General features: G+C 41.6%; 1 protein-coding gene across 1 annotated transcript in view; it reads right to left on the bottom strand.

Moving 5' to 3' along the window:
* POU2F1 (POU class 2 homeobox 1) overlaps window positions 1-20,694 on the bottom strand; it is a gene marked incomplete at its 5' end in the record, with an annotated part of 168,353 nt that extends 147,659 nt beyond the window's left edge. Inside the window, one exon of the mRNA XM_084650543.1 lies at window positions 20,634-20,694. Within this exon, the coding sequence (XP_084506669.1) occupies window positions 20,634-20,694 (61 nt within the window). The remainder of the gene's footprint in view (window positions 1-20,633) is intronic.
* Window positions 20,695-25,770: the final 5,076 nt, after the last annotated feature.

The raw sequence follows: 25,770 nt of genomic DNA, 5'->3' as shown, positions 1-25,770 counted from the left end.
TCTAGTCAATCCCCATATCATAAAACCAAAGTCTCACAAGCTGGAGTGCCCATCGGGGGAGGAGGGGTGGGGAAGGAGCCATACAGCTCAAAGCCTTCAGGGGACTTTCATCTGCAGTGATAGCCTTAACTTCTGACAACCTGACAGTCCTCCACAGATTCTTCACTTCTTGTCCACCAGTGAAGAGTGCATGGGATAATCCATTCACATGTAGATTGGGGAAATGCATGTGCTAGAAAGTAATTTTTCATGACAGAAGGCCACTTTTCTGCCCAAGTCACACTAAAGATTTTGATATAGTAACAGCTCTAAAGACAGGGCCCCACATATAACAGAGTTTGCAGTAGAATGGTGTGCCAGAATCTCAGCTTTCATTTATAAAATAATTATGTTCTTAGCCCTCTTAGCTGCTGAGAGATTTAGAGTTTGCTGCTACAGAGTTTGGTCCTATTGTGCCATAGAGTACACAGGGCTCTGCACATAGTCTGTGATACTTGTTTTGGAAGTGATCAGGTTCTGTTCTGAAAAAGATACTCTTGCAAAGGTTCTGGAACAGAAGGTCAGACACATCTAGTCCCCCTGAAGTCCACTGAACACTTTTCGCCTTTCAACATATACTGTTCACTTGCTTGGAAATACAAAACTGCCCGTTAATTTAGTTCCTGATAAAAATCTACAGTGTTAAACTCCACTCGAGGCCAAGAAGTAATAAAAAAATATAAAAACTGTGTACTGGCATCCAGTAAAGGAGTGGGTAAAAAAGTTCCTTCTTGAAAATTACCTCAATCCTCCAGTCAGGAGTCCAAAACTTTGTACATCCACATTAAATAGAAAATTTAATTCTACCTCAGATTCTGGATCCTCTTCTGAAAGACAACTCCTATTTAAGGTCTGTGCCCCTCCATAGGAGCTGTGAGCAATTTTCTTTTTAAAGAGAACATCCTTGCATGGTAATAGCTATTAAATTTAGCTGGATATATTCCTATCACCCCATCCCATAGTTAACAGGAAATTGTCATTGTTAAAAGGGATGAAGTATGCATGTCAGCCTTTTCTGCCTGTTTTTTCTGCCTTCTAGAGACATCAGCCAGTAACAGACACTCAGCTGGGATCTGGGTAAGACTGTCTGAGTTATCCCTAAAAATCTTGAAATCAGCCCCCGTCCAGTACTCCACTTATTCTACTTGTTGTTCTATCAACTATTAATGCTTATGACAAAGGGATCATACAGGCTCTCCTCCCGTATCTCATTTCATTCTTAGATATTCTTCCTGTACTTATTAACTTTTCTTCTTTCAAGAAGAATCTACCTCAGATAAACAATCTGTAGGAACCATGACCAGACAATCATTCACTGACCCCTCTCTTCCCCAAAGCAGCCTACAATAAAGTCTACTCACATACTGCATTATTTACAGGCTACAAGTAACGTATGTTGTGTACTCTTCCTTCCCAGTTCTCTTTCCTAACCCTCTTACAGTTTTTGTTGTTTCTAGCCCTTCTTGATGACTTCCGCACCCGCAAGCTCCCCCCCCTTCATTTCTCTCCTCAATTTCATCTCCTTGTTTCCCTCCCCTGACAATTCCATTCCCCATATCTTCTCCACAGCAGACTGTTTCAGTAAAAACAGGAGAAAGTAGAGAAAAAACAGGAGCTAAACACTAAGATACTCAAATGAACAAAAGAAATTTTAAAAATAGATAACCAAACAAGACAACCCTCTCGTACAACATACCTTGTGGCACTTAACCCACAGAAACTAAGTCCTGAAAATCAGCATTAGGGATATTTTTCAAATTTATTCAGATAAGGTAGGTGCTTTATCACATTTTTTTCCTGAAAACTATGGAAGATTTTTCTTTAAAATTGAGAAATTATCCTATTTGAGTATGTATGTGGAAAAATATTTTCTATTATCTTTAGGCAAAGTTTATTTTTGTTTTTAAACTTGTTCAGAGTCCCTCAGGGAATTGTGGTCTCAACAGAACCTCATTTATCCAAAGCCCACTTACATAAAAACAGTCTTCATCCAAACATGGGTTATATCTCCCATCCTCCATGTGCATTATGTTTTATTTTAACAGAAACTCCCTCTTTTCATTTGAATAGATGGCATCCTAGTATAGGGCTCACCATTTTTCCTTGAAGATTACACCATCAAGGGGAAAGTGCTCTACTACTGCTGTGCTTTGGAGCAGTTTTATATGCATTGCAATAGACAATTTTTCATCTTAAATTTCAATTGAAAACGATAAAGCTATGTTTTAGTAAGGACCATTTAATGCCAGTAGGAAAAAGACCATCGCTCTACATCAATGTGTTCAACTATCATTGACTTTTCTCACAAGATGAACTTTTCCATTCCATGGAAAACTGGAAATGCAGCGAAGTACTGCTTTAGTGTTAAAATAGGGACTCCAATTTATACAAAATTCAAACAGACTGTAGCAATTTTAGTCTCATGGTTATCACCGAAACATATTTGGTCACCCTACTACTAATTCATGCAATACCAAAATTGAAACAGTGACAATAAGCAAGGTACCCATGCAACACTCTTAGGTGACATGGTCAGTGAAAGATAATTAGAGAATAAAAGTAATATGCTGCAGTACAATTATGACATTGCATTAGGCAGCTAAGCTCAAGAAATGTGTCAGAAATGTATTCTGGCAACAAAACATTATGAATCAAATAAGTGTCAGTTATTCTGTCCGTCAAGCCAGAGAAAAGAATAAATCTTTATTTTCACACCATTGCTCGAAATTTGGTATACAGTGCCCTATTTTTTCAACTACCAATTTAATCAACTATTGAATTAGAGTTTTACCTATGCAACTGGTAAACAGGAAGCTTTCACTGATGACTAAAGAGACATGGCATCAATTTCTGCAGAATTTAAGCTTTAACGTTAATATATCAGTTTCTAACCCTTAATGCTTGTGAAAACCTTCCAAATATAAAATAAATTTAAATGTTACAAAGCAAACAAAATTGTCCTCCCTAGCCTACAGGTATAGCTCCAATACCTCCATTACTGCTCACAGCTTTCCCAAAAAGCAGCAAAGCAGAGTTAACAAGGCTCTGGTCAATTTGGTTGCTGATGTTCAAACTAGTAGACAGCAGTGAAACTGACAAGAGATTGATAGGAAAGATGAGACCACTTAGCAGGGTTCAGTTGGAGGCTGGGGATCCTCACCAGGCACTGCCTCTGGACCTTACTGATGACTCCCATCCCATCTTTCTTTACAATGGCCTTTAGCTAGTAGGATACAGTAACTTTTCAAGCTTTGCCTTTCTCCTTTTAACACTCTCTGGTAAACATCATACATTGCAGTGGCTGAAGAGAGCTAGAGCTGCCTCCCTCAGGATTATGTTCCTTCAGTTTGCCATAGTCAGCTGGTGGAAGAACTGCCAAGACATGTCCTTCCTCTACGGGCTGAGAGAGACCCACAGGGAGTGTTTCCAACTTTAGCTCACATAGGGAAGAACAACCAAACTTGATCCTGGACTGTAAAGTACTGCCATTGCAAGTCAGTCACATCTCCACCTACACATCTCTCCGCTCTTTCCACTTACACTCTCTTTCGGTGGATCTGCTCCAGGGGCTGGAGGCAAATCTTCATAGCAACAGCTGGTAGAACCAATGCAGCTATATTAGCACTAATCAGCAATAGGGCTCAGACATTTTTAACCATCATGTAAAGAAAATTTTATTTGCCACTAGATTCACCTGACAAAACAGTTAAAATGCCTGAGCCCTGAGACATGCACTTACAGCAACTGCTATTAACTGGTGCACTTGCACTACTGGCAACTGTAATACAGGTTCTAGTTTTTCCTTGCACAAACAGTGTGTCTCCCCTCTGACCACAGGCTCTAGATGTACTATTACTTCTTCACACTGTGCTTCACAAGTAGCAGTCTGAAACCGAGACCATATCAATTAGCTTCCCTACTGCTGGCGCTGGTGATCAAGAAAGGAAGCAATCTTTGCTGAAGTGTCAGATGCCTGATCCTTCAATGCTCTCCTTTCCAAATGCCCCTAACAGCTGAAGGGGATTGTGTCTGTACTGATCCTGTACATGCTTCCTTCCCACCCATAACACTGACTAATGTAATGTCTATTTCTGAACTACACGCAGTTAAAAAACAGAATCCTCCCAAAAGGAATTATTTTTAATGGAGTGGGAGCCCATGTTCACACAATCTAAATCTCTGCTTTTTCCACTCTTCTTCCAGTTTGGTCCTCTCATTTTGTGTTTTGCTAACATCTTATTACACACAAACATTGCACAATGTCTCTGGCCATCTTCCTACAAATTTCTTTCAGTGCCACCTCAATACTTCCAATACCCCAGGTCCTCTGTGTGCTCCTTTTGAATTCTTAGGAACAACCTGCACGGTCTATTGCTCAGTCATATGCAGCCCAGAACTTTCAGGTCCCAAACAGTCTGCCATAGTGTCACTTATGAGGTGCAGCAGCACCAGATTCAAATATTGCTGGGGACTAAAAGACCTTAGTCTTGTGGGATTGAATAGTGAATAGAATTCTTACTTGTTAATTTTGATAATGCTGAGATGCATATACAGTTAGTGACCTTTAATCACCTGGATTTTTTTTTCTAATGCCCATATCTAAACACTAAGAAGGTAAATTAGATCTGAATACACAGACTATAATGACCTTCATAGAGGATTCTGCTCTTCATCCTTCCTAGTTGCCAGGAAGCAATGCTTGTTTGTTTAACACTAAGGTCTAGTCCACACTACAAAGTTTTGCCAGTTTAACTATACCAGTATAATTAAACCATCAAAATCTTCTTAACAGAGTAAGACCAGGTCTACACTACAAAATTTTATCAGTGTAGCTATGTCACTATGATGGTAACCCCTCCCACCCACTTCCAAGTAGACGCAGCTATACCAGCAAGAGTCCTTTTGCCAATATAAACTATGTCTCCATTAGGAGGTTCTCCCACTTTAGCTATACCAATACAGCTGTATCAGCAAAGCCATTTTAGTCTATACACACAGTTGTGTCAGTATAAGAGTGCTTATATCAGTATAGCATATACTAGTTCCCCAACCAGCATAAAATATACTGGAATAAGTACTTTTAAAGTGATATAATTACACCAAGGGCTTTATTTGGCATAGCTATGTCATCAAAACATTCTAATGCAGATTTGCCCTTAGATATGGCAGGAAGGCATTTCCAAGTAGATGAGTTTTGAAGTGCGCCTCGTAAGCAAACCAATATTGTCTCATTCCACAGATGAGCAACCTCAATCGCAATATTCTAACTCCAGATCCAGCATGCCAGAATTTGACTCTCTCCTGGATATTCATTATATCTGACAAGTAGAGATAAACATGAGCAAGGAGTTGCTCTCATTTTCTCTCTCTGCTTCCACAAATGAAGTCACAACAGAAGCAGCTCCTTACTCTTTATAATTTTTCTTTTAAGTCTATTTCATCTCATTCACCGGTTGCCCATAGCCTTCTTAGATTCAGTATTGGTTGCTTCTGGAAGTCCTCCTCCCTCATAAGAGCAGGTAGTGTGTGTAGAATGAGGTCGTTTAGTTCTAATCTCATCAAATGGGAGATGCTTGCTCAATGCAGGTCATGCAGACAGACTGTGCAGTGATTAGCTGTAGAAGAAATAAGCATTTCCTCCCTTCTTGGCTTTCAATATATTAGCTTGTGTCTACGCACTGAAATTCCACTGGTCAAGTTAAACCAATAACCCATCTATTAACAGATAGAGACATTCAGCACAGAGGATTGTACTAGCTAAACTAATTTTTTTTTTTTTTTTTAAAGGCACAACTTCTGTATTTAGACCAGAGCTTGAAAGAAAAAAAATTGGGAACAAGTCCAGCAAATGCTTCTCCTGTGACAATCGTCATGCAGCAGAGGAGATGGCAAGATAAAGAGGACACATTTTACATAGTTGGCTCTGCTGCCTGTAAATGGCAAAAGGAAGAGTAGAATCCAGTAAAAAATTGAAGTATGAGGACAGACAAAACAGCACAATGCTAAAGGCTTATCTAGGTAGGAAGTTTATTGGCATAATTATACTAATATAACTCCCTGTGTATACAAACTCTTGTGGTGGCACTAGGAGGATTCTTGAACTGGATAGGAAGAAAGCAGAATTAGGAGTGTCAAGACATCACTGAAGAAACTCTTGGGAGGAGCAAGATAACAGGTCTGTGCTCTGCACTCTTTCACAACCTCAACAATACCTGGACTGCTGTCACCTCAGGCAATCCTTGTCTACTTGAATTATGAAGGGAGTCCCAAGTATTCTCTCTCCTCGTTTGTAGCCTACTCGGATGTCCCTTTGGTCTAAAATAGCCCCAACTTGTTAACATTCAGGGCACAATGCAAGACTCCTACTTTCTCATACTTACAGGGAGGGTTTAAAGGTATGGGATGACTGTGTTTGTTTTTTAATTTTATAATCTTACTCCCTTTTCATAAGGCTGATGATTGAGGGTAGGTTTTCCGTTTTAATCCTTTAAAATATTTAAGCCACAAAAATATGTTCAAATGCCTATGATTCTGGTGATAAGCCAGCAGAAAAGCCTATAAATAAAAATAAATACTTGACCCTGCAGTGAAGTCAGAATACTGAATTTGTGACATCACAACTGTCTCCATAACAACTAATAATTCTCAAACACAATATAACATCTCCACCGCAGAATCAAGAAGAAGCTGGGCTGCAATGGAAGAAATGTTCTTATTCAAAACACAAATCTTCAACAAAACAGGGAACATAAGATGTTACTGAAGGTAAGCTGCCTTTTGTATAGCTCCTATTTCGTTTGCCCAGTGTGAGACTCCTTTTAAATGCTCAATCATACATAAAAGGCCTGTTGAAGTGTATATACACAGTTCTACAATGAAAAATGGTCTAATACAAAATTGACGTTTTTCCAAAAGCGAAGGTGTTTTGAAGAGTGCACCTGTTCAACTTTCATTAAAGTACAAAAGAACAGTTCTACTTACACTTTGCTCCTAAGGAAGTCAACGTAGTCACATTTTCAAAAGTGCCCTATAAGACTTGAATCTTAGATGCAGAACTTAAAGAAAAACCTCTTCCAAGTTTTTGGGTATTTCAACACATCCAACAGATGAAATGTAAAGTTATGATTGCCATATAGCACATTCCAGGTTCAGAGCTCACAGTCCTTTATTTAGTTGGACCATGGCAGGGCCCTTACATATCAGACATGTTTTCAAAAAGCACTTGCCTAGCACAATACATTGCATATGCAAGAGTATGAGAATTGCTCAAGCATAGTTCTCATCTGCATCTAAAATCTGTTTTCTGAGTACAGCCACCTTCTTTGCCACATGTAAAATACCTGCTACCAGCAATTTCTCACATTTACAAAGACCTGAAGTGTGTTCATGTAAAAGTGAGAATTAGTCTTTTTGAATCATACTTAGGGCTTTGGCTTAGACTGAATAATATTTAGTAATAAGAGCTAGTCACAGTTAAGTTTCTGATGAGAGGATACATATTAGTTTTACACACACAAAACTAAAATTACATTTGATACTGCAATCACAGATGTCTATTGATTCTAGTCACTCATTACACGGCTCAAGAAGGGAAGAGCAACGAAAATGTAGGAATTCCAATGTTCATTTGCTCAATTCAGGGTGTGTATCAAAGTTAAGTTGAATAAATGAGATCCTACATTTTTCAGCAAGTGTGAGGAAGCGGAAGCTCTGTGTGGCTTTCACCTACACCTATATAACTCCTGCATTTTAAATGGCAGCATCACAGAATTGAAATATTTTTAAAACTACGTTTAACATTGTACAACAGGATATTTTTATTCGCTATCTCTTTTGTAACGTGCTTTGAGATCTACTGGTAGAATACAAGACTGTTACTACAGCAGGGGTTCACAGTGATCCAAGGATTACTGCTGGGCCAAGGAACATTGCCAGGTGGTCATAGATATTGAGCTGTTGTGACCAGTCCAGGTCAATCCAGGTTTCCAGAGGCTATTTACCAATTAAACTTAAAAATAAAAAAACCCACCTCTCTGCACCCTACATTATACCGTTTTCAGCCACTTTAACTGTGATCAACTTTACTGACTGCACCAAAACTGGAGGGCAGAACCAAACTCTAAAGCAACCAGATCTCTTAGCCTACACTATCCTTATGAATGGAAATCCTGTTTATAGCCTCTCATTGGTGTAATACTACACATTTTTGGGACAGAACTGAAAGTGGGGTGTTTGGAGAACAGAAATGGTAGCCAGCAGCGGTTCCCCACTACTTTAAAGCTTGCTTTCATTTTTACTTCAACTCTCTGCAAGTAGTTCACATAACCAAATATTTCATATAACCAAGCACTACAGCCACTGCAAGGAAGATGTCCTCATGAAAATCTCTAGTTTAAGAAGTAGTCCACAACATGAAAAGTGCTTAAGAACCACCTGACCACAGATTCTAAGGAATGGCTGAATTGGGTTCCCCCCACTGAAGGTAAAATAGTAAACATATCTTTTCAAGTATTTTCCTGCAGTTACTGCCTCTGGAATGGAAGACCTGTAGGGTGGTGAGAACTCACATTTTGAAGTATATTTGTACATATTGACGAAGTGGCAGAAAATGCAGCTGTCATAATCCAAGAAAGAAGAAAAGGAAGTTGAAGTGGCATAGTCTCTCAATAAGAGAAGACACTATCATACATATTTAGGTAAATTATGTATTACACAGATATGTAGTTTGTAATGTTATGTATCAGAGATACAGCCAATTCCACTCCCCTCCACCCAAAAAAAATTTCATATGCACAGCATTACCTGGGAGTTCTCAGAATTAAAGTGTCTGTATACAAAACAATACACCATTTCTGTGCCCAGGAACCAGGCAGATAACCTCAGATCAACATCTCAATGGACAGTGAAAAGGTTTGACCTGGCCTATATTTCATTTTCACATCTGAATGAGTTGGACAGACTAACTGGGCAAGTAACTCATCAACAAGCACTAAGAGATTTTTCTCACAATGCATGGGAAAATATATCAGTCATCCTCCATACACCAAGTATTTAAAAAAAACAGTCCTTTGTAAAAGAAAAAAGTTAAAATGTAGTTGCTGAGTGAGAAGCTCTTCACAAGACTCTGGGTATAACAATTTTCTTTAAGTTCTCAACTTCAGAATGAGTAAATTACTGCTTCATAGAGGTGAAGAGAGGTATCAGCAAGAACTACAAATATTTGCCATGAATTTTGGCAAGATCTGCAGAGATTCCTTCACTGTACCCTCACCCACAAGCCATTCAAAAAACTAGAAGCTATACAAAGATTTTTGTTTTCTCTTGTACTTGTCCCTACCTGTATTTGAATCCTTTGCTTCCCACCCATGCAAAACAAAAACAAAAACTCCCCAATAGGATACAGTTAAGGTAGTAAACAGACCAATTTAAACCACTGTTTGAACATTTCAGTTAATAAAAAACAAACATTTGAAGGTCAAGCACTCAGGATGTGAACTCAGGAGTTCAAACCTACACAAACAGCCTGGAAACCAGTTACAATAAAACACTATCTTTACTTTTCTCCCTCTTATTCATGGGATCATCTCACTAATCTCACAAGAAGGAAGCGTAAATCTTCCCTGTTGCATATGAATTAAGTATTTAGTCTTATTGTAAAATAATTTAACTTGTGCCCACCTTCACATAAATACAAATGATGGGAGTAGGGAGGATGACAGAAGTCTATCTTGTACATGCACGTTTTCAGAGGTTGACCAAAACCAATCATTATTATTCATTACATGCTAAGACCTGAACAAACACACAGTGAGAAACAGTCCCTGCCCTGTAGAGCTTACTATACCAAAAAACCAGGGCCCTACCAAATGTATGGTCCATTTTGGTCAATTTCACTGTCATAGGATTTTTAAAATTGTAAATTTCATGATTTCAGCTATTTAAATCTGAAATTTTGCAGTGTTGTAATTGTTTGGGTCCTCACCCAAAAAGGAGATGGGAGAGGCCACGTTATTGTATGGGGGGTTGCAGTACTGCTACCCTTTTCTGCGCTGCTGCTACCTTCAGACCTGGGCAGCTGGAGAGCGGCGGCTGCTGGCCAGGAGCCCAGTTCTGAAGGCAGAACCACAACCAGCAGCAGAACAGAAGGATGGCATGGTATGGTATTGCCACCCTTACTTCTGCACTGCTGCCTGCATAACTGGGCCCTCAGTCAGCAGCTGCCACTCTCTGGCCACCCAGCTCTGAAGGCAGCAGCACAGAAGTAAGGGTGGCATAGTATGATATTACCACACTTACTTCAGCGCTGCTGCTGGCGGGGTGCTGCCTTCAGAGCTGGGCACCTGGCCAACAGCCACTGCTCTCCAGCTGCCCAGCTCTGAAGGCAGCACAGACATAAGGGTGACAACACTGCAACCCCCCTAAAATAACCTTGTGATTCCCCTGCAACTCCCTTTCGGGTCAGGACCGGCAATTTGAGAAAGGCTGGTCTCCCCCGTGAAATGTGTATAGTATACGGTAAAAGCACACAAAATACCAGATTTCACAGCCTGACACGTGTTCTTCATGGCCGTGAATTTGTTAGGGCCCTACAAATAACAAAATCTAGCCACTGAATCTCCCTAAAATAATACTTTAAAACATCAATCCTCAGATTAGTAAACATCTGAGTCAAGTAATTTTTGAGATATCACTCCAAAAATAACTGATTTTTCTACACAGGTAAGATGCCCTCAACATTTCCCTCAATTTTTTCCGCTGACTGAGGATCACACACAAGAAGTTTCAAGCAGATTGGTTTAGATTTGACCAAGTTAGAAAGGGCTTATTGGTTCACAGTCATGCTTACAACACTAATCAAAAACTTAACTACTGAAGGACTACCCTTCTACAAGTTGTAAGACAAGATGGGTCATTCTGTGCTTCATAAGCTAATTCCTTTTGTTGCTACAAAGTTTACTGCCCATAACTATTCAAAACTTAGTTCACAGGCAGAAAAACACATTTACTTAGACCTACGCTTAATAAGCTTTAGTGTAAATGTATTTATATTAAATCAGGTTGCAAGACCCATAGCTAGGTCCAGCCTGCAGTTATAACTACCGTGTTGAGGACAATGTTACAGTGCTGTAGTTCTCCAACATGGACAGGACATATGTTTTAATCAGATTCACAAATAGAGTTATAAGATTGGACTTTAGCAGGAATTTAGTACAATTTCAGAACACAGATCAGCCCCAACTACACAGGCACTACTATGTGGTAATCGGGTTCCACAACATAGACTAAGACCTAAATTCAACATCACAGTGAGATAAACTGAGGAAGCTCTTACCTCTCAGTGACAGAGTCATTTTAGTCTATCTGCAGACTCAAAGTGCATCATTTTACAGTATCAAGGTTATCCTCACAATTAGAAGAGGAAACAGCTTTACATATTTGTGTTCTAGAATTGTGCTAAGCCCTACAGACATCCTGTATTGTATCACAATTCCAGAACATACTTAAAACCCACAGAGTCCTTTCATGGAGCTAGATGCAGCAGGGTCTGGAGTTTCCACCACAAGTTTCTTCTATAGGGACAGAAGCAGCAATGGTGGTTGAAACCCCCCCACCCCCACACACCCCTACCTCTTCATAGGGCTGGAGACCTTTCCAGAGCAGGAAGTGGAGTTTCCACCCCTTTAACCGCCTTTTCAAAGTAGGTAAGAAGCAGTTGGTGGGGGAAGGGAAACCTTGCAATTCCTCAGTGGAGTTGGAGATGGGCAGGGTGGAGGATGGATGTCTTCGTCCTTGGACCCCAACATAAGAACTGATGAGCACTAGGCAGTAGACGACGAAGACTGACATCTCAGGACCTATACAAAGGGCCTAGAGAGCACTGGGAATTGGCTGGAAGTGGAGGTGTAAGTGGGAGAAATGCCACCTTCTGCTTCAAGCGCAAGGCACATTTCCTTGACCTTGTTTTGGTAGGGTTTTGAAAATATATATGGTTTGTTAGAGAAGACAAGACATTCCACTGCATTCCTAGGGAGAGAGGAACACAAACATGTGACAAATGTGTATCACACTGCTTAATGCACTACTGGAACATTCTCAGATATTAAGGGGATAAGCGTAGTATAAGAACCTAAACAGAAAAGAATTTCTGTTATCCAGTGTCAGGGGGTGGGGGAAAATGTGCACAACCTACAATGCCTCCTACCAACCCTGTATGCTGCTCCTATTTGTGTGGGTTGAGAAGCCAGGAAGACGTGGTCAAAAAAAATTAATTTGGTGTGGGGACTTGGAAGCATATTTTTCAAGACTGCTCTTATTCAGTTTGGTGAAAACTGCAGAGACTTCAGTTGACTGTGTTCCTTATGCTGTCTCCCCTCTAGCTTGTTTTGGAGAGGGGAAGCTCTGAACTAACACCTCCGCAGCTCAGGCCACAGACATAAGATCCCGCCCAGAGAAGGTCTAGATGACATGTGGTGGTTTAATATAGCAGCTATTGGAATCTTGTTTACTCTAGCACAGCGGTTTTCAACTGGGGATCCAGGACTCCCTGGGTGGCCAAGGGACCCCACGGGTGGCCAAGGGACCCCACGGGTGAAACCCAGAGCCCAAGCCCCAGCGCCTGCCGCTGCAAGGCCAAAAGCCAGAGCCCCAGTGCCAGACCAGGAGGTGGCACATCGGAGGCAGAAAGTTTGGAGTCAGGCAGTGCGGACAGCTGCTGTTCTGGCTGGTGTCATGGAGCAGGCAGCCATGGCGTTCCCCTGTCCGCTGCTGGTGCCCAGGGTTGCGGCTGCTCCTCAGCTCACAAAGCCGGTTAGAGTGGCCTAGGCGGGGGACCCCATACTGTGGCCAGCAGAGCCCTTGGGGAGCAGTAACCACAGGGGAGCCTTCCTGGCACACAGCCCCTAGTATCCCCTACCCTGCACCTTGAGCTACTCGCTTGCCCGCACACAGCCCCTAGCAGTTTTCAAACTTTTTGAGATGAACCACACACACACACACCCCAGACAGACTGGATGGCATACTGATGTGAGTCTGAGGGTGGAGATGGTGCTGTCTTCCTGGACCCTGCTGTACGGAGCTGACCCAAGCCGCGCCGGCCTCCCCCCCAAAATACAAACCAAACTACGCCTATGCCTGAGAGCCCACCCCCAGCCCTGAGTCATCCTCTCCCACCCCGTCCCCGCTGGGTGCTGGAGTTTTGATAGCATGTTGAGGGGGACCTCAGAAAGAAAAAGGTTGAACCCCTGCTGTAGTACTCCCACTCTAATATAGGTGGAGCTGCACCAAACAGTACTGCAATAGTGGGAGACTTGTTTGTTTTGGGGGTTTTTAAGGGCTTGTGTATACTCAACTTGCCCAGAGCCATAAAGAGAGATGGTGTGTGGAAATGGCAGTGAAAACTGGAAGCTCCTGGCTCCCAACCCAGTGTTAAGAACACAGAAGCTTAGATTCTGAAGAATCTTGAAAGATGGCCCTAAAGCTGCAGAATTCCAAGGTTTCTCATCACAAGTGGTCTAAAACACTCTGAAGTAGTGTGATAACAAGTCAATGATATCAGAGGCCCAAACTTCAATATAAGGATGACTGAAACCTACTGGTAAACTCTATTTGTTCATTTATATTCCCTTGAGCTATTCAAACAGTTATAAATGTTTAAGTTGTGCACTTCAGCTCCATCTTAGTGAATTTTACATTGGTCTTGAAATAAGGTGCACCACAGACTAGTCCCACATTTTTAAATGGTCTAGCCTTCTTTCCAAACCAGGAAGACTAAGCATAAGAAATACACAAGTAGGAGGAGGAAAGAAAGGAAAAAAAAACGTGGTGGGGGACAGTGCAAGCAGTATTTACAGTGAAGTTGTTTGCTGGCACCACCAAGCTGCGTGCTGCTCCTCAGATACCCCAAATCGCCTTAAAAGATAGAATTCAAGTTTTTTTGTTTTATAGTTTCAGCTTCCATAAGAAATAGACAAATTAAAATGAAAATGATACCCTTATTGGTGCTAGAGATCAGCAGGGTAAGAAACAGAATTGTGACTAAAATACACTTTGCAAGGCACATCTGCAGTAGGATTCCTGGAATAAGTTTAAGTCACATTTTTATTCAAGAGATGATTAATAATAAAGAAATGACTAATTCATGAGATGTCTTAGTCATTTCTACCATTATCACATGCTCCTCCCCTTGATAAAATCCAAGTTGTACAAACCTGCTACTTTTCATGAGCATGGTCAGGCACAAATTAGTAAATCACATGTTATCTGAAATAAAACAATCAGAGGAGGAACAAATGGTGAGGCAGTTTGATGCAAGGAGGACAGTGCCTCATACTAGTCTTTTAACCTGAGAAAGACAAGCAAAATTAGGGTAAGTCTCCAACCTCAATGAACAGCATTTTGTCCATTTAAAAGAAGTCTGAATATTACAATGCTTACCATTTCAAGGTATTATCTGTACACATCTTTCTTCTCCAAAACACTGTTCTAAGTCCTACAGTGTAAATTTTGTGATTTCAAAATAAAATGTTTAAAAAAATCTGAGCTACTTCACATGCAGTACAATCAGGTAAATTCAAATTCCAACAAAAGTACATAATGAGTGAAAGCTTTAATGGTGATGCATGATTTATAGATTAACAAGATCACTCTCTGAAATAGGTTTAAATACAGCAAGCTAGCTGGCAACTTTGTCTAATAATTTTAAAGAAACAGATACTAACTACACCTGTCTAAGCCCCACTTCCCACCTGTGGTTTTTGCAATCTCATTTTCTTTTTTATTAAAAAAGGTTTCTCTCTCCAATTTGCTGTGTGAAAGATGTTCACACACAGGAAGCCAATTAGATTCTTGTCTACATCAGACCTTTTTTCATAAAGATTCCTAACACTAGTAGCTGTAGTGCAACCAAGGTACCACTAAAGATTTGTCTTTGAATATCTGTTTTGTCTAACCCTACTTAAAGCAGGTCTACATATTACACTGTAGTTAAAAATTCTGACAGCCACCAACCAGCACCTTATTCATACTAGCACTCTCATTATTGCTACCATTGGTGGAGATGCACATGGGGGTATTAATGGTGAGACTTTAAGAAAAAAGTTTAGTTCCTATACAGTTTAACTGAATATATAGGGAATACAGTGAAGCTGATTATACAGAAAATGTAGTCAGATACACAAAATAAACAAACTGAAAAAACAGAGTAAGATTTTTCTTGAACTTCACAGATCATATATCTTAGGGGAGGACTGAAATGTTAAAAGGCCAAAAAACTTCCACACAAAAATGTAATTTATAATTTGATGGTCTCCCTTCAAGTAGAAAGGCAGAAACTCTGCTACAAACATCTATTAATAAAACTTGTCACTTACATAGCACTTCAATCTTCAAAACACTGTACAAAACATTAACTAATTATCTCCTCTCTGACTCCACAACACATCTGAGAGACTGGTATTTATTATCCCCATTTTACAGATGTAGCCTAAGGTCACATAGCAAGTCAACTCAGTGACAGAGCCAGGAATGGAACTCAGGAACTCCTGGATCCCAACCTACTGCTTAATCACTAAACAATAATGCCCAGTAGCCTCAGTCAAAATCATTAATACAAGTAGCCATTAGCAATTCATTAACATCCTCTTTCCCACAAGAAATTTGTAGGATGCTAATGAAGACCTACTGAAAAATAACCTGACAAATTTGGACATTAGCTGACTCCAGTTCTGCTAGACAGTTGTGCAGTCTACCAAAGGTAGGGAAAGGAATTAACACAGAAATTTTAAGTATTTTCTCTCTAGGAATAGAAATGATGAAGTGTTACAGAGTCTGTGAGGCTCTTATCCTCAAGGCTTAATAAAGTTAATGCACCCAACTGTGAAAAGGAAAAATAATCACATTTACAGAACTTCCTTTAATTAGCAGCTGTGGAATTTAGACAGGTTCCAAGTGAAGTATAGCTAATGTAGGAACATAAAGGGAAAGCTTACAGGATAAAATTAAATGTATGTGATTCCCTCCCCATTTCTACTGCTGTACTCAATGCGATGCAAGCCCACACTTGGGCTGCAATGTATTGCAACACATCACAAGAGGAACATGGTGATAAAAATTGTTAATGCAGAAGGGAATCTCTGCAGTATCAAGCAGCCAGTCAGTACTGTAAGTCTACACAATGACATAAGAGTCCTGCATTCACAGGATACCAGCTCTGTACACAGAGCAAGTAATATCAAGTTTGGAGCAATCGTTTTAAACTTAATTTTGCTTAAAGGTTCAATCCTGCTTTTATTAATCATGTAAATGGCACTTACTTGTATTACACAGATTAGAAATATGCATCTCATACAAACCTTTGTCATCTACAAGGACCAGAAGTGTGACTGCTTCTCTTAAGATGGTATGCAGTTTTAGTTATGTTCAAGTAATTGAGTATAGAGTAACTCCTCACTTAAACCTGCACGTTAAGTAGTGTAAATTCTTTTTAAAGTCCTTGAAGTTCACAAAGGAATCAGGACTTGGTGAAAGTGAGTGAAAAATTACCACTTCCCACAAACTCTACAACTCAGCCATACTCCACTGGGCATGCCAACTTTTGTTATGGCTATGCACATCAAGATCAACCCACTGAAGAGGGCAACTAATTACTGCAAATTTTTCAAAAAAATTGGGCAAGCAGATGGGGGGTGGGGGGGAGACTCAAAGAAGAATGAAAGGCCTATGGAAAGGATGAACAATATTCCACTTTTACAGGAAAAAAGGTACGACGATAGATCATAACAAAAATATAAATTTAGACACCCCATTCAATCAAGCTTTTCTGCACGTTTAAACTTGTGTCAGATAAGAACTACAACTAGAATGGGTTCTCTTTTTAAACACAACAATGGCTATTCTGATTGGACCATTGTGCTTTAAGTAATGAAAATGCTTCCAAAATCTCATTTTCTAAACAAAGTATTTTGTTTATTCAATTATTTGTTTATTTTGTTTATTCAATCATCAGAACCTTGACTACAAGCAGGAACTATACCACTATGTTTATGTAATATTCTGGTACATTCCAATACATAGCACAGAATAATTGATGCTATACCGGGCTTAATAGCTAGAGATCAGATTTGAAAATTGCATCAATTTCCCCATATATACACACCAAGTTATGCAGTGCTAAACATCACTACTCAACAACTTAAGTGTCAGAATCTAACCATTTGCTTCCTAAAGACTTCATATTTGCTTGAATTAGGACTATAGAAAGTTGTTGGTTTTTTTTTTTTATATCTAGTCACTAGTGGCAAGAGAAAAGCTTTCTCTGGAAAGGCTGGAGGCCCAAAAGATTATTTCCTTTCATTTAAAAAGTTAGCAAATATAACCTTCCAAATGTGAACTAATACACTGCTGTCTTCCCGAGTCTGCAGAGAGGAGGAGCAGCAGTTACTGCCAGCATTTCACAGCTCTCCTAACCACTGAAGTAAAACTTACAAGCCTTTGGTCATTTTCACCTGTGAAAGTCAGAGCCCTCTTGGTAGGTGAAACTGTCAAGAATCATGTCAGCTTCACTCTGCTGCCACTGAAAACCAGAAAACTCTGGAGGGATAAGAGAAAAATTCTTTGTCTCTTCCATCACATGGAAAAAGCAGAATAAAGTTTCAAGTTTATCAGACATCTACTTGCCAGAGACTGATATCGAAAATGGAACCTCACTCAAGATCCACTGAAAGCACCTTGATAGCAATTGCAGCTGGGGCGGGAAATGGGCTTCTTGTCCAGATGTTGCTGCTGGTTTGGACTGGTGGAGCCACCTTCCATTCTAATCATGTGGGAGGGTTCAGTAAAATTTTAAGCCATAACCTTAAGTATACATCAGATTGAGGTAGACAGATTTGTTTTAGCACGTAAATGGCAAAATGCTAGGTTCGTAAACCCCAGGTCAGGCCTATAACAATACAAGGCCAGAGTCCAGCAATCCATCCTTTAAGAATTACTAAATTGTCAGTTAGAATCAAATTTTTGTTTGCAGGATGTTATGTACATTTTTATCATCTTGGATAAAATATCTACAGCCTCAGCAGTGGTTAAATTGCTGCTATAAAGGAAATTGTCCTCAGATAAATGGTTTCTCTATGAGAAGGTTTCACTGCTACACCTCACCCCAGGTCAATAAATCAAATTAACTGCACCTTGTCCTCTGGCCGGTTACATCATCAGTTTGACCACATCTTGCGAAGCGAGTGCAAAAACATATGCTATTTAAGGCATGAAATCATATTACTGCTTTTTGTCCAGCCAACCTCATGCTGCTGGTCTGTGAAGCAGTCAGTCACCTGAACAGTCTCATTATAGCTTCTACAGATCTTTTCTTGCAGTGTTCAAGGCCTGTCTTTACCAAGGATGAGCAGGGGGAAAATAGGTAGTAGCGAGACTGATTATTTTAAAATTAAAATGCTTTTCATTAACTGAAGTCTAGTATTTTTTTACAAATTAACCTTCAAAGGAAACTCTACAAAATAAGCTGACTGCACTATTACATGAACTCTTCTAAGCCATGCTTCAAAGATGTTTACATGCTAATCTGATATGGCTAGTGTAAGATACCCTTCGGTCAGGCCCTTTTCCTCCACAGCTGAAAACAATGATCTCTACTGAGAAACCACACAGTTTTATCAACCCTAATGCTACATTAAAATAAAATGACTCCATTACCTCCCTTGAAAAAGGAGTCCATTTTGCTTGTTGTCAAATTGCCTGGTGTCTGGCTAAAATATATAGTTAGCCTTGACAATTTAAAGGGGGGGGGATATTTTTCAATTTTCACTCAGCCAACTATGGCAAGCAAACATAGAAAACTTGTTTTTGTTTTCTTTTATTCCCAAATTCAATTAAAAATAACTCAGAAGTGCCAGGGACTGACAAAAGCTTCAAACACACAGGACTGCTATACAGCATCCACATTTTAAACATTGATGAAAAAGAGGTTTATTTTATTTACTGTTGTATGATCCAGTGTGTTACAAAATTAAAAATTCAAGATTAGGTTCTGAGTATCTGACAGTAGGAGGGAGGCTTTTTAGATTTTGAAAGTGTTCTCACAGCCCCATGAAGTACAAATTAAAGTCAACTCCTTTAAAAAAAAAAAAAGTAAATCGGGGACAAAGGGATGAAAAATGCTCAATACTCACTGAAAAGCAGTTATGGAAGGGGCAGCTTTACAGTCTTGTGTTGCTATAAATTAAAAATAAGCCCTTTATTTAAAAGACATGCGTGTGTGAGAAGCTGTGAGCAGTTCTGATGCTGCTCAGGCCCCAGGAGGGTTTTGTTTTTGCTCGCGGGGGTGGGATGGGGGGGTCATTTCGGTTATTAGTAAATAAATCAAGCAGCAGAGAGTGAGGCCTACGCGTCTGCCAGAGGAGTCAGGGCCTACCTCTTCCTCCCCCCTCCCCTCCCCTCCCCACACAGCCTGGGTTTGATCTCTGGGCCCTGTGGGTTGCCAAGAAAATTTTTAAAAAAAGCGAGAGAGCAAGAAAGAAGAATCATATTGAACCACACAAGCACATGGGGCGAATGTAAAATATAAACACGGCTTTGGGCTCTGAGTGGCTGTTATTAAAGGTCTGAATTACTAAACATGAGAGGCGGGGAAACTCAGGCGGCCATTTCAATAATATAAACCTCCCCGAATTAGACATTATTCAAATGAGAGACACACACAGAGAGGGAGAGCGAGCCCGGCCCCGCACCCCTGGCAGCCAGCCTGCCACCCCACCCACCAACGCTGCCACCCCACGCACCCCTCGCTGGGGGAGGGGGGCCCTCAGAGCATCGCTGTTGGACACCCCCGGGGGCCAATGCCGGAGCACCCTGCACTGCGCTGCTCGGGCTCCCTCACGCCTAAGGAAACGGGGAGATGCCAGGGCAACCTAGCCCCCTGGGTAACAGATTTCCCCCCCCCCAGCCCTTCACCACCAGGGAGACCCCCCCCCACAGAGAGTGGAGCGGGACTGAAACACCTTCGCTGTGGGGGGCGGAGGGAGGCCCCCGCCAAGCTCCCCTCCCTCCCCGGGCCCTCCGCACCCAGCCCCCCGCTGCAGGCAGGCCTGGGGCTCTGGGGAAATAACGCTGCCCGAGGACGGTGGGCTGAGAAGCCAACCGCCCCCCGCCGCCGCCGCCGCCCAAAAAATCCCCACGCCCCAACCCGCTCCCCGCCCGGAGCAACAGCGCGGAGGGGACCTCGCTGTTGGGAGGGAGGATGCGGGGTGCTCGCCCCCCAGCTCCGGGCTCAGCCCCCCAGCTCCCTGCCCGAGCCGGGCCCGCTCCGCCATGAATATGTAAAGCGGCTTTATTGTGGGCGTGCGGCCGCTGCCGGCCCGGCCCGGCGGCCTCTGCCCGGGTTTGGGGGCGGGCAGGCGCCCCCGTGCCCCCCGCGCCCCTGTGTGTGTTCCCCGCACGGGGAGGCTGCCGCCGCCCCCGCTCCCCCCTGTGCCGTTAATTATAATAATCCGGAGTACTAATAAATTATGCTAAGCGGGGCGGGCGGGCGGCGGGGGGGCCGCGCGCGCGAGTATGAATATGAATATGTAAAACGCAGTAATGATTACCTGCCGCCGCCACCGCCGCCGCCGAACTCTCATCTTGACTCGCTGCTCCTCCGTCCGCCATTTTGAATATTTTAACCAAAATCGGCCGCCCGATAAACCCTCCCTCGCTCCCTGCCCCCCCGCCCGCTCCAATCGCGCAGCCGCCGTCTCCCCTCGCCTTCTCCCCGCCCTGACTCTGGCACACGGCCTTTGCGCATGCGCGTTCTGCCCTTGCCCCTCCCTCGCGGGCGACCGCTTCGCGCTTGCGCCATCCGCCCTTCCTTCTCGCTAGTCCATTACTCCCGACCCCCCCGTGTTTACCCTGCCAGCATCTCTGCGCATGCGCCACTTCCTCTGCCATTCACCTCTGCTCCAGCCTTCGTTGGCATATAATCGGCCTCGACACGCGCGCCACCCCGTTGCCCACCACCCCACTAGAGAGTGCGCCCTTGGGCAGGGCGAGTGTTTGGCTGGGACTGCGCTGTCAGGTGCTCCTTGTCTGCTTTCTGGGGGCTCATTCCAGCTCGAGAGCAGCAGCAGGGCAGACCCCGCCCCAGCAGAGGTGCATTGTGCCACCGACACGTTGGCATATTGGTGTATTGCTGTGTGATGGGATTGATCGCTTCTGTGGGAGGGGGTAGGGTCACCAGACAGCAAGTGTGAAAAAACGGGATGGGGGTGGGGGTAATAGGAGCCCATATAAGAAAAAGCCCCAGATATCGGGACTGTCCTTATAAAATCAAGATATCTGGTCATGGGGGGGGGGGGGTCCAAGGGTATTAAAACCATCCATGCCAATTTCATTTCTAACTGGGAGTGGGTCTGAAGGACAGAAATTGTCCAATGTGCATGGCCAGATAGACAAGGAGGCAAGCTCCGGGGGCGGGGGACACACTGGTCCCTATCATCTAAGGCTGAGCCCATGGAGTAAGCACCTGCATGTGGCTGTTGCACCATGTTTTGATATATATATATATAATAAAACTGACAATCAAAGGAGACCCCTTGTACTCATGCAAAGCTTGCAGCAAGGTAAGGGCCAAAGCGGGTTAAAAAGGACAAGAACACCAGACACATTAAAAGAAGAAATGCTTGCGGCATATTCTGATTTAGTTTTTATTAACTATTTTACTGCCAGCAAGTTGCTGGGGAGTAGCATAAATAGGAATCACAGTAAATAAAATAGATAATCCTAAATGAAAACATTTTCAAATATAATGGTTAGACCGATGAAGCATCAAAAAAAGCAAAATCTGCAAGTGGTATTCTGTGAAAATACCCATCACAACTGTTATGTGCAAGACAGGTACTCCCCAAGCTCAAAGTGGAATTAATCCCCTATGTATAAAAGGGAATTGAATAATAAGAAAATTAAATAGCAGAACCTTCAATTCTGTGCAGAGCAGGGTGTGTGAGTGGTGGTCTTTCATATCTTCAGAGAAGAACAATTACAGGAAAGTAATTTTCTCTTTAAAGAAACCCATCATAACACATCTCCAGTCTTGGACAACACAAAACTCCAGGGAGATCTCTCTCAAACAAATACTTTAACCTCTTCCATACTCTGCATCAAATTTGACTGGCCTAAAAGGAAAAGAGAGTCAGACTTTGTGCCTCACTCATCAAAAGTAGACAGTGTATATTGGGGTCTACAGCTAAAATTGGCTTTATGTTAAAAACTTCCATAGCCTTACAAAGAAGGGTGGACAATAATCTTAAACAGGTGAGGTGACAAAACATTGCTGGTCAGTCATGTTGCTGAGTTTAAAAATTCAGCAGAATTAAGTTAAAATGATTAATAACTTTAATCGTATTCCTTATAATATTTTGTTGCACACATCTACACACAAAGGCCAGGAATATCATACCCCATATAAAGAAAAAGAAGAAACTGAGGAGAGTCTATGCAATATTTTTCACTAAGGGCCTGATCTGAAACCCAGTACGAGTCTTTCCATTGACTTCAATAGACCTTTTTGGATCAGATCCCAAAACAACAACATAAAACTCCAATCAGTTTCACTGCCAATATTCAAAACTCTGGGTAAGAGTGACACTGGGAAGAATCGTATCTTGCATGCTGCTACTGGAAAAAGTTATGAATAGCAGCAGAGGCAGATACTGGAGGATATAAAAAAGAGAGGCATAGGAAAGGTTAGAGCAGAGCTGCCCCATAAGGGCTGCATCAGAAATTTTTTTTTTTTAAAACAGTCCTAGGAGTGTTCCTCAGAGTATGTGATTTTTGTTCCTTCATAAAGTCTTCTAATATCCCAGAATATATTGGTGGAAATTGACTGTGCTATGGAATGGTAAAGAAAGGCCTTCTAATCACATTGATTCCATATCTACATTCAATTTGATGATATTCCATGCTACTTATTAGATACTTTGTCATTCAGAGGACCTATTTGTAACTAAGGATGGATGACTCTCCAGAATAAAAATGAAAACAGAAGCATACTGGATTGCTACTCTTCAATTTTGCCTCTAGCTGGTCCTCCATGAGCCAGCCAATCCAATTTTATGGCCAGATTACATCAGCAGTACAGCCAAAGTGATCACACCAAAGAAACTGGGCCTTTGTCTGCACCTTTAAGACTCTACACAGCTCTACTCTTGCATGCATTTAATCTCCTCTCCCGTTGCTTCTCATCTCATCCCTGCACTATCATACCTGTATGCAGCTTCCTATTACCTTCCTCTCTAAACGATGCTTCTCTCTCATCAAGGACAACCTACTTAATCACATTTAATCTTCTTTCTTGCTCTTGCATCTACCTGATTCAAGTTATCATCCCCAACTGTGATTCCAAAATGCAACCTTCCACAATCTTCAAGAATATCATCCAAAATATGGTTCCCGTTTGACTAGCTATAAACAGCAAAGAACAGCACTCCCTCTGTACTCCATCATATCTGCCCACATAACCTCTCTGGCTCCCTCTCCAGAGACTTCTCTGGATCTCTATCTGCATTCTCCTCTCAGGTTTACTTTGACACATCTCTTTCTGGCTCTTTCCCCAAGGCGTAACACAGGTCTCTGTGGCTATATATCCAGTAAAGCTTGGCAAATCATTGGTAATGAATAATTTATTGGACAAATCTTGCCTCTATTTCTGTTGTGAATTGTCTTCAAACAGATCATGATTTTCTCAAGTTTATTTCTTACTTGAAATTATTTGCCAAATACTTCTTGGCCTGTGTCTTATTCACAAGCAATTTGTTGTAATTATTTGAAATTCAAGATGATTTGACACATAGGCGACACATAGTTCAATTCTGCAAGGTACTGAGCTCTCTGGCTCCAATTCCTCAAAACAGTTAAACATTTGCATAATTTTTAGCCATAAACTGTCCTATTGAAGTCAATGAGACTGTTCACATGCTTGATGGTAAGCATGTGCTTAAGTCCTTCACTGATCTGGGCCCAGAGTGCTTAACCCCTTGCAGGATGGAGCCCCTAGTTTGTTTCTGTTCCCTGACTGGATAAGTGCAACTCATAGAATCAGGTTTCTGGTATGAATACTTACACAAGTAAGTTAAACATTTTCTAAAAAAATCTCTATTTGGGTGAATGTTCCTGCCAGTAAATTCACTTAATGCAGTATTCAAAATGAATACATACAAAAAGGGCATACATTCAGTCAATGGAAATTCTTTTAAAAATTCAGTTGAATATTCTTTTTCTTTTCTTTTTTTCTTTTCTTTTTTTTTACAGTATAGACCCATCTCTAATTCCCAGTCCCTACTCTTGGCCTCTTTTCAGAATTCCCCCCATCTCTCTGGTTGTTCCAGTCACTGAAGTTAGATGCCCTGTACTGCTAGTTGTGTCTGTGACCCCAGATCTTCAATGCTAGTAGTGTTGCCTCTACCCATCACCGTCTCTAACTTATTACTGTTTTATTGACAATAATTTTTTGCACTGGGGGGCAAAAGAAATACAGATAATTATATATAATCAAAAGGCAGATTGGGCAGCAAATCCAACCCTTCACACAGCCCTAGTTCAGGGAGAAATAAGAAGCATGCTGTATGCACCTATTTTTGGAAGGGGCTTCCTTAGCTGATTCCCCCCCCTGCCCCCCCCCCCCCGGAAGTTTCTATGCTCTAACTTTCTCCATGGCTTCTTCTTTTGCTCCATTAAATTTCCCTTCTGCAGCTTTTGCTCATGTCCCTGATGCTGTTCTTTTCACATACTTTCCTTCCTCCCAATTAATTTTTCTTCCCAGCCAGTTCCTATCCTCCTCAAGGAGGTGCTGCTCCTGTCACCATGCTTTCTTAGGTCTTCTTATGCACTGTTTAAAACTGTCCCCCCCGCCCAACTGCCATGGAAACGTATGGTCCCAACATTCTGTCCTTTCTCCTCTTAATGAGGCATCAGCCTTTGAACATTCTGCTTGCCATTAGCACAGCAGCAGAGGAAAGAAATATCACTTCTGTGTAGCCCCCTTCCTCTTACATCCCCCTCTCACTTCTAGACCATTCACCTGTCTGACTCTCTCATGATTCACAAAAAGAAAAGGAGTACTTGTGGCACCTTAGAGACTAACCAATTTATTTGAGCATAAGCTTTCGTGAGCTACAGCTCCTCACTTCATCGGATGCAGGCTCATTTTGAATACCTCTCTCTTTGGCTTCCCACCAGTTCGCACAGGCAGTATCCACACTTCTTACAGAGATCTGAGCTGAGATTGTGGCACCACTTATACTAGATGCTGTATATACACATAATAAAAGACAGTCACTGCCCCAAAGAGTCTGCAATCTAAAGAGAAGACAGACAAAGCATGAGAGGAAGCAGGAATTATTATCCCCCTTTTACAGATGGGGAAGTGAAGAGCAGAGAGCTTGCAAAGCAAGCCCATAAGTAGGCTAGGAAGGATCAGATTGTTGTTGGCAAATATCAGCAAATGTCAGTTTCACCATACACACACAAACCAACCAAAAATATTTCCATCGATAACTATCAAAATTTATAAATAGGCAAAGTAATCAAAATGCTGCTTGAGAACTTATTCAAGTTTGATTTAAGGATATTTGCTTTGTATATTTTGACATGTGATGTTGACAATTTGTGTTTTAATGGTTATAAAGCTTTAACTTTTTATACCTCAGTGTTTACTGTCATTAAATTATTATTGTCTGAATACTCCCTGTT

This window comes from Lepidochelys olivacea (assembly GCF_965140295.1).
Source record: "Lepidochelys olivacea isolate rLepOli2 genome assembly, chromosome: 1".
In the NCBI taxonomy this organism is placed as follows: Eukaryota; Metazoa; Chordata; order Testudines; family Cheloniidae; genus Lepidochelys; species Lepidochelys olivacea.
This window is presented reverse-complemented; position numbering and strand designations above follow the sequence as displayed.